General features: G+C 38.4%; 1 protein-coding gene across 9 annotated transcripts in view; it reads right to left on the bottom strand.

Annotated features, from left to right (window-relative positions):
• Positions 1 to 453: 453 nt before the first annotated feature.
• Positions 454 to 14,414, bottom strand: part of HYDIN (HYDIN axonemal central pair apparatus protein) — a 511,177-nt gene continuing 497,216 nt past the window's right edge. For 5 of the 9 annotated variants that reach the window (XM_077132967.1, XM_077132969.1, XM_077132970.1 and 2 more), the window contains 2 exons: positions 2,969 to 3,193; positions 454 to 1,439 (listed from right to left, as the gene is read on the bottom strand). In XM_077132967.1, coding sequence (XP_076989082.1) covers positions 957 to 1,439; positions 2,969 to 3,193 — 708 coding nt within the window. In that variant the 3' untranslated portion in view covers positions 454 to 956. The remainder of the gene's footprint in view (positions 1,440 to 2,968; positions 3,194 to 14,414) is intronic. The other 4 variants (XM_077132963.1, XM_077132962.1, XM_077132964.1 and 1 more) reach the window with 1 other exon arrangement.

Raw genomic sequence — 14,414 nt, 5'->3', positions numbered from 1 at the left:
CAACAAACTACAAATTCCAGTAGCTATCTCTGCCTAGAACAAAGAAGATGCCTGGTGTCTAAAGGTTACTATGGAAACCTGCCACCAGATTCTGCCATCAACAGAGCTTCCTATAAAGTGAGCTAAATCCAACTCACTCAGTGTGTGCCCCTCCCTTGGGCATGTCTACATCGACTTCTCTAATGTGTACCCTCTCTCCTTCTCTTTAATAAACGTTAGTACTTAAACTCTACTGGCTTTCTCGTCTCTAAATTCCTTTAGCAGCATGACCCAGCCCCTCGCCCCCCACCGCCCCCTCCCCTGAACCTGGAATGGGGCTCAGTTGGCACCATGGCCAGCTGGGCACCTGTTACAATAGGATTCGCAGACTGATGTACAAAGTCAAGTGAAAAACTGTGCAGGAGCACCCTAGGCCCCTCCCCTGCCGTGGCTGCCCAAACGCTATCTGTCCCTCACTTTGAAAACAGTCATTTGTTTTGCTTTCGTGTGTAAGCAGAATAAAAGAACCATCTCAAAATAGAGCCATGTCTAGGGGCTCTTTAAACTATTATGGATTTTAAAAGAAACTGCAGTACTCAATCACCAGGCACTGCTAAATGCTGTGTGATACAAGTCATGAAGGTGATACCTGCGTCCTCCTGATAAAAATGGGGATTCTTCCAGAGTATTTGAGCTTTGGGGAGACGTTAAGAAACTAAATTCAGGAATTCATAAGGAGCCAGCTTTTTTCCTAAAATACAGGTCTGCTGTGGATAGCAACTCTGTTAATATGCAATACCTACTTTTTGTATATGCTTGGAATATGAATACTACAGAAATAATTGCTCCTTGAGTTGAAGAAAGAGGAGGAAATGGTACTTTTAGGGTTCCTATTTCTTTGTCTATCCTTCTTCAGGCTAGGACAATACATAGATCTTAAGGTTGCTGAGATGACTCTTTTATTGACCCTGGTTACACTAAAGGGTGATCCCCTTCAGATAATAAATCCATTTAATTCCTGTTTCACTGCCTTCCCCAGGTGGGCAGGACACAATCAGCTTGCTCGTGATGGGTGTTTTGCTGCCCGAAGGGTTTCCTTCAAAATAGACTGTGATGTTGTTGATCTTCTTGGGCCGCACGGAGTCTGCGGCGCGGACGGTGAAGGCCGGGTTCTCCACGATGAAGGAAAAGGCCACCGCATGGTAGAAAACATTCTTGAAGGGGATGATGATGCTGTACCCGGCTCGGATCTGGAAGGGACCCTGGGGCTTGGGGGGCAGGGCCATTCCAAAGAGGGGGATGGTATACTCCCCACCCATAAGGGAGGACAGGGTCAGGAGGCCCCTGGTTTCACCTAGGTGGCTGGGCTCGAAGACGACTTCAACACTGACTTCGGTGCCTCCCTGGGCTCCTGGGGCTGCACTGATGACTTTCTCTGTGTGGAAGTCTGGACAGTCGGTCTGAAAGGGGAACACATGCACTCAGCTCACACAGGGTTCTGAAGAGCATGTCAGGAGCCCAAGTTTACCCCAGGCCCCTCCACTCATGGATGTCAAGCAACTTTACTTTTGTGTGAGGCTGGGCACATTATAAAGCTGGGTTCATATAGCTACCTTGAAAAGTAAGTATTCACAATTGCTATCCCTATTTTACTACAAAACCACTGAAGCCCAGAAATGTTAAATAAGTTGCACAAAGACACACAGGTAGATTATGTGCTGTTCCCCCATATCCAGTTCTTTCCTTCCATGTACATGGAAGACAGAACTTTCTTTCTGCCCTCCTCCACCCCCCATGAATGGATAGGATTACTGGGCAATTAGTTGTGAGCAGAAGTGACAGGTGTCACTTCCATGCTGGAGCATTTAATTGCCAGTGTAAGACCCTCCAGTGTCCCCCCAGCCCCATCTCCAGGTAATATGGCTGGAAACATTTGAGATGATAGTTGCTTCTTCAGTCTGGACCCCTGAGTGACTGCCAGGAGCTGAGTCCCCTGCTAACCCTCACTGGACATTTACAAATGAGAAATAAACCTTTGTTGTTTTAGGCCACTGGGATATCATGGTTGTTTGTTACTACCACATAACCTAGCTCATCCTGATTGGCATAATTGATCAAGAGCCCGTGCTTCTTAGCTATAGCCATGGAACCCCTGATTTTAGCTGGGCACATGCTACATTTCCTTGTCCCCTCACAGCTAGATGTAGCCTGGAAAGAAGTTTAGTTCAATGGAATGTGAGTGGAAGTGATGTATGTAGCCGCCCTCTCTTCCCCTTGCAGCCGGCTGGAACTGGACATCATGGTAAGCCATCTTGGTCCATGTGGACCAAAGCAACTTTCTGCCGAGGGCAGAGCATCAGGACAGAAGGAGTCGGGGTACCTGATGCCATGGAGCTGCCATTGTAGCTCCAATTGCTTATGCCATGACTGTTACTTGAGAGAAGAGTAAATTTCTGTTTTTTTTTTCCCCATTACTCTGGGTTTCTTATGGGCAGTTAAATATATTCCAAATATAATAACAGGTAGTGTATATAGGCTAGACTCAATGAAAACTGCTTTATCTGCATTAAAAAAAATCCTAACAGCAATCCTAAGAGATCAAGAGAGATTTAGTAAATTATTCACACAAAGAGCAAATTGAGAAGGCAGGATTCAAATCCAGGTCTGTTCAATTCCACAGCCTATACGCATGACCTCCAAGCCATACTATTTCCCTCTGTTGACTCCAGAGCATACTGTGGGAAGCAAAACTCCCGCCTCCAGCTTGTTAAACTAGAAAGTCAATAAAGGAAGGACCCAGGCATAGTATTATTCTTCTGTTTGAGAGTTTCCAGGCTAAACTCAGGCTTCTAAGGCTGGTGCCATTATGAGACAGGGACCCCCAACTCTCTGAGTTTTTAGATTTCTGCACCTTCTGGGTCCTCCTCTCACTATTTTTGAACCAGACTTCTAGCAAGGGAAGGGCTGAGTGTGGGACAGGGATACTTACCCTGCAGAGGTATTCTGTCTTCTGCCGGGTGTAATTGGTGAACTTGGCAAAGATGCTCTGGTTGCTGCCGAGAACAGTCTGGAAGTAGACGGGTTTTTCAGGCAGTGCCGGCATGGCCCTCAGGTTGAGCTCATACTGGTAGAAACCCAAGTCGCTGTTGTGCAAAGTTAGTTTCCCGAAGAATTCTCCAGGCTTCAGGGGCTGGAATTCAAATGAGAGTGTGCCCTGAAAGAGAACATGGAGGATCTTATGATGCTGAAAGTCCAATTCCACCCCCTGTCCCCTAAAGTCCTGCCTGTGGCTTCATAGCAGGTTGGTGGCAGAAACGCTTCATGAGCAAATGCTCACACTGACCTTGAGCCTGGGGACCCTGTGCCCAAACCATCCCACTTTCCTCCCCTGTAGCTCTTCTAGCTTCTCTCCAGCCCAGGTGTTTCTATATCTGAATGTTTCTAAAATTAAAAAAGAAAAGTTCTGATCTTCTATCGAGAAGAATGCTTATGGAGTTGGGGTGTGAGGGTTGATGCTTAGGCAGCTCCTTCTTCATTAGTAGCCAATGTCAGACCTGCTTCTAGGTCTCTGCCTCCATTTGAGGGAGACTTTGTCCTTCCTACTACTACTCATGGCAAAACAAAACAAGAACCAACTGGTATTGCTTATAATAGCAAAACAAGGGAAACAATTCAAATGTCTAGCTGTAGGACTGGTTAAATAAATTACAGATTACCCACTTCAGTGGACTATTATGTAGACATTAAAAAGGGTGAGCTAGAGCTACAAGCATTGAAATGAAAGGTGTTAATGATATCATAAGTGGAAGAAAGGAGGTTTCAGAAAAGTATATAAGTATATATGAGTTTATTTTTATAGAGAAGAATATGTCTATGTGTGTAAATAAAAGATACTGCAAAGACATATACCACATTGTTACTGGTAATTATCTCAGGGTAGGGCAACTGGGATTGGGTGGGACTTTTACTTTCTATCTCATGTGCTTTTATATAATTAAAAATCTTTTTTTTACCATGAGTAGATATATAACTAGTTCTTATTGAAAAAATATAAGAATAAAAAGAGGATAACACTGAAGTTTTTGCAGATGTTTAACAGAAAGGAACATTCATATGAAATGGACAAATGTATAAACAAATAAAAGTCATAAAAAGAGACTCAAGACGATAGAAAACCCATATAGTTCTGTAAAACGTTAAAGACATTTAATCAGTAGATGTGCTGGTTTGAAAGTATTATGTACCCCAGAAAAACCATGTTTTAATCCTGATTCAATCTGGGGAAAGCAGTCATTTCTTTTAATCTTGATTCAATACTTTAGGTTGGACACCTGATTAGATTATCTCATGCAGATGTGACACACCTAATTGTGGGTATTAACTTTTTTTTTTACATGGGCAGGCACCGGGAATCGAACCTGGGTCCTCGGGCATGGCAGGCAAGCACTCTTACCTGCTGAGTCACCGTGGCCCGCCCAGGTATTAACTTTTGATTAGATGGAGAAGTGACTACACCCATTCCAGGTCAGTCTTGATTAGTTTACAGGAATCCTTTAAAAGAGGAAATGTTTTGGAGAGAAACTTTAGAGTTGACAGAAATAACAGAAGCCTCAGAGCTGACAGAAACTTCACAGCAGAGCTGACACAGATGCAGACAAGTGGAGAACAGAGATATAGATGTTTGGAGATGCTTGGAGCCCAGGAGACATTACCATGAGATGTTAAGCAAGCCAGAACCTAGAGAGAGCCAAGGGAAGCCAAGAGATGAAAGCTAGCCCTGGAGAAGCACAGTGAGGAACCTTCACACAGAGAGTGAAAGCAATGGGTTCCAGGAGAAAGGGACCAGCAGATGCCAGCCACATGACTGCCCAGCTGACAGAAAGTGTTCCTGACTCATCAGCCTTCCTTGAGTGAAGGTAACCTCTTGTTGGTATCCTAATTTGGACACTTTCACTTTCTTAGAATTGTAAACTTGTAATTTATTAAATTCCCATTTTAAAAAGCTGTTTCAGTTCTGGTGTATCATTCTGGCAGCTGCCAAACTAACACAGTAGATAAAAATAATTCCGGGATCATGAAGCTTTACTTATAAATTCTACCAGACAATCAAGGATATAAGAATACCAATCTTCCACAAATTCTTCAAGAGAAAAGAAAAAGAGGAACCCATTCCAATTAGTATAACCCTGATACTCAGTTCCAACAAGGATAGTAGGAAAAAGAAAAATTAGATGCCAGTTTCTTTCCTGAACATAGAAAACATCCATGAAAAACATCCATGCATGTTTTTTAAAGCTCTTAGCAAACTAGGAATAGAAATAACCATACTTAATCTGATAAAGGAGCCCAGGAGACATTGCCAAAATGTCTTTAACATTTTGCAAAAAGCCTTTAACACACATCACAATAAAAGGTCAAATTTTGAAAGCTTTCCCTTCCAAATCAGGAACCAGGCAGGGATGCCCTCCATCACCATTCTATTCAACACTGTTCTGGAAGTCCTAGATAGTGCTAAAGGTGTGATAAGGAAGTCATAGGGAAAAGCTTTAGAAAAGAAGAAACTTTCAAGTGAAATAAATTGGATGCTTACATTGGTGTTGTTGGGAGTGACCCCTTTTCTGAGACATGTCAGGGCCTAATTTTATTTTATTAGAGAAGTTGTAGGTATATCGAAAAAATCATGCATAAAACACAGAGTTCCCATACATTGCCCTATTAACACCTAACATTAGTGTGGTATAGTTGTTATAATCCATGTAAGGACATTTGTATAACTGTACTATTATCTATAGCTTATCCTTTACATAGGATTAACTATTTTTTTTTTTCGCATGGGCAAGCACGGGGAATTGAACCTGGGTCTCTGGCATTGCAGGCGAGAACTCCGCCTGCTGAGCCATCGTGGCCCGCCCTTAACTGTTGTTTTGTACAGTACTAGTTTTCAAAATTTTTTTTATTCTAGTAACTTAGTTCTCCTTTTAATCACATTCAAATATATAATTTAGTGCTGCTTATTACATTCACAATGTTGTGCTACCATCATCACCATCCATTACCATAACTTTTCCATTAACCCAAACAGACACTCTGTACAATTTAAGCATGAACTCCCCCTTACCCACTCCCACCTCAGCCCCTGACAACCTATATTCTAGTTTCTAACTCTATGAATTTGTTTATTCCAATTATTTCGTATCAGTGAGATCATACAATATTTATCCTTTTGTGTTTGGCTTATTTCACTCAATAGGATGTTTTCAAGGTTCATACATGTTGTCACATGTCTTAGAACTTCATTCCTTCTTATGGTTGAATAATATTCCATTTTGTGTATATCCATTCATCAGTTGATGGACACCTGTGTTGTTTCTGTCTATTGACAACACTGAAAAATGCCACTAGGAACATGGTGTTCAATTCTTTTGAGTATATACCTAAAAGGGGGGTAAGCTGGGTCATATGGTAATTTCTGAGGAACCACCAAACTGTCTTCCACAGGAGCCGAAGCATTTTACATTCCCACCAACAATAAATGAGTGTTCCTATTTCTTTGCTTTCTCTCCAACCCCTTTTCATTTTTTTTATAGTGGCCAATCTAGTGGCTGTGAAATGGCATCTCAATGTGGTTTTATTAGCATTTTCCTAATAGCTAATGATGTTGATCATCTTTTCGTGTGCTTTTTGGACATTTGTGTGTCTTCTTTGGAAAACTGTGTATTCAAGTCTCTTATCCATCTTTAAATCGAGTTTTTGCCTTTTTGTTGTCGAGTTGTAGAATTTCTTTATATATACTGGATACTAAACCCTTATTGGATATGTGGCTTCCAAATATTTTCTCATTGAGTAGGTTGTCTTTTTTACTTTCATGATAAAGTCCTTTGATGATGCACAAACATTTTTAATTTTGTTGAGGTCCTCATTTAGCTATTTTTTCTTTTGTTGCTTGTGCTTTGGGTGTAAAGTCTAAGAAACTGTTGCCATTGTGTAACACAAGGTCCTAAAAATGTTTGCCTATGTTTTCTTCTAGGAGTTTTATAGTTTTGAGTCTTATGTTTAGGTCTTTGCTCCATTTTGAGTTGATTTTTTTATATGGTATGTTTTAATACCATGAAATACGATGAAACATTTTGGCTTAAACGATGGAAATTTATTTGTTCATTGTTTTGAAGTCAGAAAAATGTTCAAATCAAGGTATCATCAAGGCAATGCTTTCTCCCCGAAGGCTGTGGCATTCTGGGCCAGTGATCCTTGGTTCTGCTGTCACATAGTAAGGCACATGGTAGTGTCTCTGGTCTCTTCTCTTTTGGGTTCTGTTTCAGCTTTTTGCTTCCTGTGGCTTTCTTTTAGTATCTGAATTTCATTCTCTTATAAAGAAGTCCAGTAATAGGATTAAGACCCATCCTGATCGAGGTGGGTTATATCTTAACTGAAGCGGCCTCATCGAAAGGTCCTACTTACAATGGGTTCACACACACAAGACTGGATTAAATTTAAGAACATATTTTTTTCTGGGGTACATACAGCTTCAAATGACCACATGGTATGAGGTAGGGGTCTACCTTCATTCTTTTACATATGGATATCCGGTTTCCCCAGCACCATTTGTTAAAGAGACTATTCTTTCCCAATTGAGTGGACTTGGAAGCCCTATCAAAAATCAGTCGGACATAAATGTGAGGATTAACTTTTGAATTCTCAATTCTACTCCAGTGGTCAGCACCATGCTTTTTTGATTACTGTGGCTTTGTAATAAGTTTTAAGATCAGGAAATGTGAGTCCTTCAACTTTGTTTCTTTTTTTCAAGACGATGTTGGCTATTTGGGGTTCCTTACCCATCCATACAAATTTGGTGATTGACTTTTCCATTTCTGTAAAGAAGGCGGTTGGAATTTTGATTGGGATTGCATTGAATCTGTACATCACTTTGGGTAGAACTGACATCTTAATCATATTAATCTTTCAATCCATGAACACGGAGTGCCCTTCCATTTACTTAGGTCTTTTAAAATTTCCTTTAGCAATGTTTGATGGTTTTCTGTGCACAAATCCTTTCCATCCTTAGGTTAGATTTATTCCTAGATATTTGGTTCTTTTAGTTGACCTTGTAAATGGATTTTTTTTCTTAATTTCTTCTGTTAATGCTTGTCTATAGCAACACTACTGATTTAGGGTGTTGATCTTATACCCTGTTACTTTGCTGAATTAATTTATTAGCTTTAGGAATCTTGTGGATTTTTCAGGATTTTCTGGGTTTAGGATATTATTTTCTACAAATAGGAAAATTTTATTTCTTCCTTTTCAATTTGGAGCATTTTATTTCTTTCTTTTGCCTAATTGCTCTAACTAGAACTTCTAGTATAATGTTGAATAACAGTGGAGACAGTGGGCAAAAGGGACTTTAGGGCAAAAAGCATTACCAGGGACAAAGAGGATCACTCATAATGAAAAAAGTTTTTACTCATAATGAAAAAAGTTTTCAAGTTACCAGAAAGATACTGTAATTTTTATTTAAGAACTAACATAACTTCAAAGTGTAAAAGGCAAAACATGACAGAACTATCAGGGGAAACAGGAACTGACAATCAGAGTGGTATACTTTAACTTACTCTCCTAACACTTAAGGCAAAAAAGTCAGTAAGGACATAGAAAATGGAACCCCAAAATGGCAAACGTATTTTTTTTCAAGAATAGACAGAAGATTTGAAAAAACTAAAAAGACCATATATGGGCCATAAAGCAAGTCTAAACCTAGAGTACTGAAATAATATGGAATATATTCTCTGATCACAAAATAATTAAAAAGGAGATATCACACTGAGAATATGATATTATTAACAACTCTCTACCAATATTTTTAATATGTGGATGAAATTGATTCAACAAGAAACAGAAAATCTAAAAAATTCAATAACCCATCATAGAAATTAAATCAGTAGACGGAATCTTCCCACAAAGAAAATTCCAGGTCTCGTGGCTTCACCTCTGAGATCAAGGAAGCAATAGTTTCAATCTTATATAAACTCTTTCATAGAATTGAAAAAGCAAGAAAATCCCCCATTCTTTTTATATGGTTAGGAAAACTGTTCAAAGACAGTATGAGAAAGGAAAATTGTGGGCCAAGCTCTTTAATGAACACAGGTGCAAATCTCCCACACAAAATATTACCCAGCTGAAATCACCCTGTTTATAAAAAGAGAAATTAAAGCCACAAGGGTTTAATTAAGCCACAAGAGGTTACTAGTTTATACACACCAGATTGGTAAGGTTTAAAATGTCTGATGGTACCAAGGGCTGGTGAAGATGTGAATCATCAGGAACTCTCATCACTGAGAGGCAATTATCTACTAAAGTACAAAAGACTCACATAGCAATGCTACTCATTGGTATATGCTGTGGAGAAAAATGTGCCCAAGTAATATCAGAAGGATACATGTATAGAAAGGGTCACAGCAGTATTTTTCACGATAGCCAAACAATGAAAACAACACAAATGTCTGGCCACAGTAGGACGGATATTTAAATTGTGGTAAAGTTTATGTGGTGGAACATTATACAGCAGTGAAGAAGAACGAACCTCAGCTGCAGACAGTAACATTGGTGACTTTAGCAAAAGAAATAAGACTTGAATGAATGTACATGGTATGATTTCTTTCATATAAAGTTCAGAAACAGGCAAATCTAAGCTATATTGTTTAAAAGCAAAGCATAATTATCAGAAGAAAAGGATAGTGGTAACTTTTAGGGGTGAGGGAGGAGAGGTCTTGTGCTGGAGGAGGCTACACAGTGGAGGGGGCTTCTAGGCTGATGGCAATTTTTTTTTATTAATTAAAGAAAAAAAAAGAAATTAACCCAACATTTAGAAATCATTCCATTCTACACATGCAATCAGTAATTCTTAACATCATCACATAGATGCATGATCATCATTTCTTAGTACATTTGCATCGATTTAGGAAAAGAACTAGCAAAACAACAGAAAAAGATATAGAATGTTAATATAGAGAAAAAAATAAAAATAATAATAATAGTAAAAAAAAAGAAAAGGAAAAAAAAAAAGACAAACAAACAGACAAAAAAAAAAAAAAAACCCTATAGCTCAGATGCAGCTTCATTCAGTGTTTTAACATGATTACTTTACAACTAGGTATTATTGTGCTGTTCATTTTTGAGTTTTTGTATCTAGTCCTGTTGCACAGTCTGTATCCCTTCAGCTCCAATTACCCATTATCTTACCCTGTTTCTAACTCCTGCTGGACTCTGTTACCAATGACATATTCCAAGTTTATTCTCGAATGTCGGTTCACATCAGTGGGACCATACAGTATTTGTCCTTTAGTTTTTGGCTAGACTCACTCAGCATAATGTTCTCTAGGTCCATCCATGTTATTACATGCTTCATAAGTTTATTCTGTCTTAAAGCTGCATAATATTCCATCGTATGTATATACCACACTTTGTTTAGCCACTCGTCTGTGGATGGACATTTTGGCTGTTTCCATCTCTTTGCAATTGTAAATAACGCGGCTATAAACATTGGTGTGCAAATGTCCGTTTGTGTCTTTGCCCTTAAGTCCTTTGAGTAGATACCTAGCAATGGTATTGCTGGGTCGTATGGCAATTCTATATTCAGCTTTTTGAGGAATCGCCAAACTGCCTTCCACAGTGGTTGCACCATTTGACATTCCCACCAACAGTGGATAAGTGTGCCTCTTTCTCTGCATCCTCTCCAGCACTTGTCATTTTCTGTTTTGTTGATAATGGCCATTCTGGTGGGTGTGAGATGATATCTCATTGTGCTTTTGATTTGCATTTCTCTAATGGCCAGGGACATTGAGCATCTCTTCATGTGCCTTTTGGCCATTTGTATTTCCTCTTCTGATAGGTGTCTGTTCAAGTCTTTTTCCCATTTTGTAATTGGGTTGGCTGTCTTTTTGTTGTTGAGTTGGACAATCTCTTTATAAATTTTGGATACTAGACCTTTATCTGATATGTCATTTCCAAATATTGTCTCCCATTGTGTAGGCTGTCTTTCTACTTTCTTGATGAAGTTCTTTGATGCACAAAAGTGTTTAATTTTGAGGAGCTCCCATTTATTTATTTCCTTCTTCAGTGCTCTTGCTTTAGGTTTAAGGTCCATAAAACCGCCTCCAATTGTAACTTTCATAAGATATCTCCCTACATTTTCCTCTAACTGTTTTATGATCTTAGACCTAATGTTTAGATCTTTGATCCATTTTGAGTTAACTTTTGTATAGGGTGTGAGATACGGGTCTTCTTTCATTCTTTTGCATATGGATAGCCAGTTCTCTAGGCACCATTTATTGAAGAGACTGTTCTGTCCCACGTGACTTGGCTTGATTGCCTTATCAAAGATCAAATGTCCATAGATGAGAGGGTCTATATCTGAGCACTCTATTCAATTCCATTGGTCGATATATCTATCTTTACGCCAATACCATGCTGTTTTGACCACTGTGGCTTCATAATATGCCTTAAAGTCAGGCAGCGCGAGACCTCCAGCTTCGTTTTTTTTCCTCAAGATGTTTTTAGCAATTCGGGGCACCCTGCCCTTCCAGATAAATTTGCTTATTGGTTTTTCTATTTCTGAAAAATAAGTTGTTGCGATTTTGATTGGTATTGCATTGAATCTGTAAATCAATTTAGGTAGGATTGATATCTTAACTATATTTAGTCTTCCAATCCATGAACACGGTATGCCCTTCCATCTATTTAGGTCTTCTGTGATTTCTTTTAACAGTTTTTTGTAGTTTTCTTTATATAGGTTTTTTGTCTCTTTAGTTAAATTTATTCCTAGGTATTTATTCTTTTAGTTGCAATTGTAAATGGGATTCGTTTCTTGATTTCCCCCTCAGCTTGTTCATTACTAGTGTATAGAAATGCTACAGATTTTTGAATGTTGATGTTGTAACCTGTTACTTTGCTGTACTCATTTATTAGCTCTAGTAGTTTTGTTGTGGATTTTTCCGGGTTTTCGACGTATAGTATCATATCGTCTGCAAACAGTGATAGTTGTACTTCTTCCTTTCCAATTTTGATGCCTTGTATTTGTTTTTCTTGTCTAATTGCTCTGGCTAGAACCTCCAACACAATGTTGAATAATAGTGGTGATAATGGACATCCTTGTCTTGTTCCTGATCTTAGGGGGAAAGTTTTCAATTTTTCCCCATTGAGGATGATATTAGCTGTGGGTTTTTCATATATTCCCTCTATCATTTTAAGGAAGTTCCCTTGTATTCCTATCTTTTGAAGTATTTTCAACAGGAAAGGATGTTGAATCTTGTCAAATGCCTTCTCTGCATCAATTGAGATGATCATGTGATTTTTCTGCTTTGATTTGTTGATATGGTGTATTACATTAATTGATTTTCTTATGTTGAACCATCCTTGCATACCTGGGATGAATCCTACTTGGTCATGATGTATAATTCTTTTAATGTGTTGTTGGATACGATTTGCTGGAATTTTATTGAGGATTTTTGCATCTATATTCATTAGAGAGATTGGTCTGCAGTTTTCTTTTTTTGTAATATCTTTGCCTGGTTTTGGTATGAGGGTGATGTTGGCTTCATAGAATGAATTAGGCAGTTTTCCCTCCACTTCGATTTTTTTGAAGAGTTTGAGGAGAATTGGTACTAATTCTTTCTGGAACGTTTGGTAGAATTCACATGTGAAGCCGTCTGGTCCTGGACTTTCTTTTTGGGAAGCTTTTGAATGACTGATTCAATTTCTTTACTTGTGATTGGTTTGTTGAGGTCATCTATTTCTTCTTGAGTCAAAGTGGGTTGTTCATGTCTTTCCAGGAACCCTTCCATTTCATCTAAATTGTTGTGTTTATTAGCCTAAAGTTGTTCATAGTATCCTGTTATTACCTCCTTTATTTCTGTGAGGTCAGTAGTTATGTCTCCTCTTCCATTTCTGATCTTATTTATTTGCATCCTCTCTCTTCTTCTTTTTGTCAATCTTGCTAAGGGCCCATCAATCTTATTGATTTTCTCCTAGAACCAACTTCTGGTCTTATTGATTTTCTCTATTGTTTTCATGTTCTCGATTTCATTTATTTCTGCTCTAATCTTTGTTATTTCTTTCCTTTTGCTTGCTTTGGGATTAGTTTGCTGTTCTTTCTCCAGTTCTTCCAAGTGGACAGTTAATTCCTGAATTTTTGCCCTTTCTTCTTTTCTGATATAGGCATTTAGGGCAATAAATTTCCCTCTTAGCACTGCTTTTGCTGCGTCCCATAAGTTTTGATATGTTGTGTTTTCATTTTCATTCGCCTCGAGGTATTTACTAATTTCTCTTGCAATTTCTTCTTTGACCCAGTCGTTGTTTAGGAGTGTGTTGTTGAGCCTCCATGTATTTGTGAATTTTCTGGCACTCTGCCTATTATTGATTTCCAACTTCATTCCTTTATGATCTGAGAAAGTGTTGTGTATGATTTCAATCTTTTTAAATTTGTTAAGACTTGCTTTGTGACCCAGCATATGGTCTATCTTTGAGAATGATCCATGAGCACTTGAGAAAAAGGTGTATCTTGCTGTTGTGGGATGTAACGTCCTATAAATGTCTGTTAAGTCTAGCTCATTTATTGTAATATTCAGATTCTCTATTTCTTTATTGATCCTCTGTCTAGATGTTCTGTCCATTGATGAGAGTGGTGAATTGAAGTCTCCAACTATTATGGTAGATGTGTCTATTTCCCTTTTCAGTGTTTGCAGTGTATTCCTCACGTATTTAGGGGCATTCCGGTTCGGTGCATAAATATTTATGATTGTTATGTTTTCTTGTTTAATTGTTCCTTTTATTAGTAGATAGTGTCCTTCTTTGTCTCTTTTAACTGTTTTACATTTGAAGTCTAATTTGTTGGATATTAGTATAGCCCCTCCTGCTCTTTTCTGGTTGTTATTTGCATGAAATATCTTTTCCCAACCTTTCACTTTCAACCTATGTTTATCTTTGGGTCTAAGATGTGTTTCCTGTAGACAGCATATAGAAGGATCCTGTTTTTTAATCCATTCTGCCAGTCTGTGTCTTTTGATTGGGGAATTCAGTCCATTAACATTTAGTGTTATTACTGTTTGGATAATATTTTCCTCTACCATTTTGTCTTTTGTATTATGTACATCATATCTGATTTTCCTTCTTTCTACACTCTTCTCCATACCTCTCTCTTCTGTCTTTTCGTATCTGACTCTAGTGCTCCCTTTAGTATTTCTTGCAGAGCTGGTCTCTTGGTCACAAATTCTCTCAGTGACTTTTTGTCTGAGAATGTTTTAATTTCTCCCTCATTTTTGAAGGACAATTTTGCTGGATATAGGAGTCTTGGTTGGCAGTTTTTCTCTTTTAGTAATTTAAATATATCATCCCACTGTCTTCTAGCTTCCATGGTTTCTGCTGAGAAATCTACAGATAGTCTTATT

The sequence above is a fragment of the Tamandua tetradactyla genome, chromosome 16, assembly GCF_023851605.1.
Source record: "Tamandua tetradactyla isolate mTamTet1 chromosome 16, mTamTet1.pri, whole genome shotgun sequence".
Classification (NCBI taxonomy): domain Eukaryota; kingdom Metazoa; phylum Chordata; class Mammalia; order Pilosa; family Myrmecophagidae; genus Tamandua; species Tamandua tetradactyla.
This window is presented reverse-complemented; position numbering and strand designations above follow the sequence as displayed.